General features: G+C 51.8%; 1 protein-coding gene across 1 annotated transcript; it reads right to left on the reverse strand.

The window, feature by feature from the left end:
* Positions 1 to 969: 969 nt before the first annotated feature.
* LOC135816533 (uncharacterized) lies at positions 970 to 2,340 on the reverse strand. Its single transcript, XM_065329728.1, has one exon. The coding sequence runs from the start codon at positions 2,338 to 2,340 to the stop codon at positions 970 to 972; it is 1,371 nt and encodes a 456-aa protein (XP_065185800.1).
* Positions 2,341 to 2,734: the final 394 nt, after the last annotated feature.

Consider the following 2,734-nt stretch of genomic DNA (forward strand, 5'->3'; position numbering starts at 1 on the left):
ACCATGGAGGATGGAGCTTGCCTGTCTTAATCTTGCATTGCTGCAATGGCGCATGCCTGTCGAGGACAGAAAGGAATCGTTGATGCCAGTGGTCCCACATGGCTTGCACATCAGAGTCTGGTGGGTACACATGAAGTTCAGCAGCAGCTAGGTCAAGTCGGAAGGCAACCAAGTCAATGTTATCTAAACGGCGACGCACACGCTGCTTGGGGATGTCTGGCCGGGCATGTCTTGCATTGAAGGTTGCTTCAACTCCAAAGTGGTCACTGAGTGTAAGCGGCAGGACTCGGCAATCATACAAATCCTTATCCTCTGTTGTCAGTATCAAGTCAATAGTAGTGCCAGCTGGACACCGAGGTGAGACTCGCGTAACGGAGTGGACGATATTAGTGAGGCCATATGCACCACAGAGATCCAGAAGTGGCTGGGCGTGCTGTGGCTGGGAATGCGAGATATTGACATTGAAGTCACCCATCAATGTGACGGCTGAGGTAACCATAGCAGCTTGATGCAGCGATGCCTCAAGGGTGGACCAGTAGGAGACTGGCGCATCTGGTGGTCGGTATATGCAGCCAATTAAGTGATTGCCTGCCTTTCCATTTAGCTCAACCCACACTACCTCCGTGTCCCCTTGGTTGAGATCCGGCCGTGGTTTGATGGGCAAGTAGGACCGGTAAAAAATACAGACGCCACCTCCTTTTCTCCCCTTTCGGTCATTTCTCACCAAACTGTATCCTTCAATGTTCAGTTCTCCATCAGCTATAGACGCGTCCAGCCATGTCTCCGCAATCCCAACAACATCCCATGTCCTTTCCCTAATCAGAGCGGACAGCGTGTCTATCTTGTAGCGCAGGCTGCAGATGTTAAGGAATCCAATGGTGGTATGTGTTGAATGAGATTGTGGCAGTCTGTTAATAGATACGGTAGCAGCCTGAGGGTAGAACTCCCGCGCAACTGGATTTAGCTTACTCATTGAGAGCTAGATGAAGGTTGCATTTTGCATGGTATTCCCGACATGGATCCAGGGGAATCTTCTGCATGACGCTTTCCAGGGCGAGGTGGCGTGGCTTTGGCTGGAGCAGACGCAGTTGACGTATCTTGAAGCTTGGGCTGGTGCTGGCCACTGTCCTGCTGGACATCACTAGATGCAGGGCTTTGGCTGTCATTAGACGCAGGGCATTGGCTGTCACTGGACGCAGGGCATTGGCTGTCATTAGACGCAGGGCATTGGCTGTCACTGGATGCAGGGCATTGGCTGTCACTAGATGCAGTATGCAGGTTCTGCTGTTCTGTCTGCAAATGCTGGTGCTCTTCAGGTGTAGATTCCTGATGCTGATTTTCCTGTGTCTTCTGGTGCTCCTCCTGCCGTTTCTTTTGCTGCTGCTGGTCTGCTGTGTTTCTCTGTTCAAGACTTAGTGTAGATTCCTGGTGCTGATTTCCCTGTGTCTTCTGCTGTTGCTCCTGTTGTTGCTTGTCTGCTGCGTTTCTCTGGTCATCACGAAAAACCCATGGGCGTGCATAAACAGGCCTGGGCCAGAAGTTTGGCTGTGTGAGGGCTTCAACTGAGGCTCGGCTGATCGTCACACGAGCACCGACCTTGCCATCAGCCTTGCTGATCAGTTTGCTACTAAATATCGTGAGCTGCTGATTGGCTGTCAGGGCACGTTGTTGGATAAAGGATTCCAGTTGCTCAATGCTAATAGCTGGGCGCAGGTTTCCAATCCAAATGACCCCACGCCTGACGCTAAGGCGAGGGGAGACAGAAGAGACTAGTTGCCATGAGTCATCATCCACAGGTAGTGGTGGAACGTGCTGCGAACCCACAGTGTTTGTCTGTGTGTCTGCGACCTTTGGACTGTGGTTTGTAGTACATACCGGGTTTGCTTTATCCTTGTACTCCGTTTCCGTGTCCACTGAGGGCACCGTCTTGCCTGCGTGCCAGGGTGTGGCAGCGCTACGGGTACGGGGTTCAGTGTGCGTTCCCACGTGTTCTGCCTGCTGCTTTGACTTTTTTTCACTATTTGCGCGCGGCTTAGACTTTCCAGTTAGCGTACGGGTACTATTCGTACTACTAGCTGCACTCTCCTTGACCTCCTCGCCTTTTTGTTGCTGTTGGTCGACATGCATGGGGGCAATGGCGGACTGCCTCAAGGAGCTCAGTTCGCCTCGTAACTCCGAAACGTGTGCACATAGCTCATCCACACGCCGTTTCACGCGCTCCTCTCTATCTCTAGACTCACTAACATACGACGACAATTGCTGGATCAAGCTGATGACATTGGCTTCGATGCCTGGGAGACTGCACAGAAGTCTCAGGGGTTCACCTGCCAGCTCGTCCATGGCGGAGAGTAGGTCAGGGTGTGACAGCTACTCAAAATATCAGCTACTCTACACTAAGCTACGATTCTACACTACGTCTCCTAAGGGCTCCACTCCGGCCTGATGCCGGGTGGGCTGCGAAAAAACGACGAAAACCTACGGAGCTCAAAAAAACTCAAACCTGCACCCTTGTGAAAAATTGGGTGGCACTAGGTGCGCGATGTTGTTCAGCAGGCATTGGCCGATATTGCAAAAAATGTTAAAGAATTGGCCGCCAAGGTAGCCCTAATTTCTGCCTTGCAGTTGGAGGTGTCGTCCCTTCGAGGAGAATTGGCGGCTCTCAAAGAAAGAAACTCTCTCTCTCTCTCTCTCTCTCTCTCTCTCTCTCTCTCTCTCTCTCTCTCTCTCTCTCTCT

The sequence above is a fragment of the Sycon ciliatum genome, chromosome 5 (assembly GCF_964019385.1).
Source record: "Sycon ciliatum chromosome 5, ocSycCili1.1, whole genome shotgun sequence".
Lineage (NCBI taxonomy): Eukaryota > Metazoa > Porifera > Calcarea > Leucosolenida > Sycettidae > Sycon > Sycon ciliatum.

Bases quoted from the DNA above. Each gene is read 5' to 3' on its own strand.
- LOC135816533 (XM_065329728.1), bottom strand. From the start codon at position 2,340: ATGGACGAGCTGGCAGGTGAACCCCTGAGACTTCTGTGCAGTCTCCCA.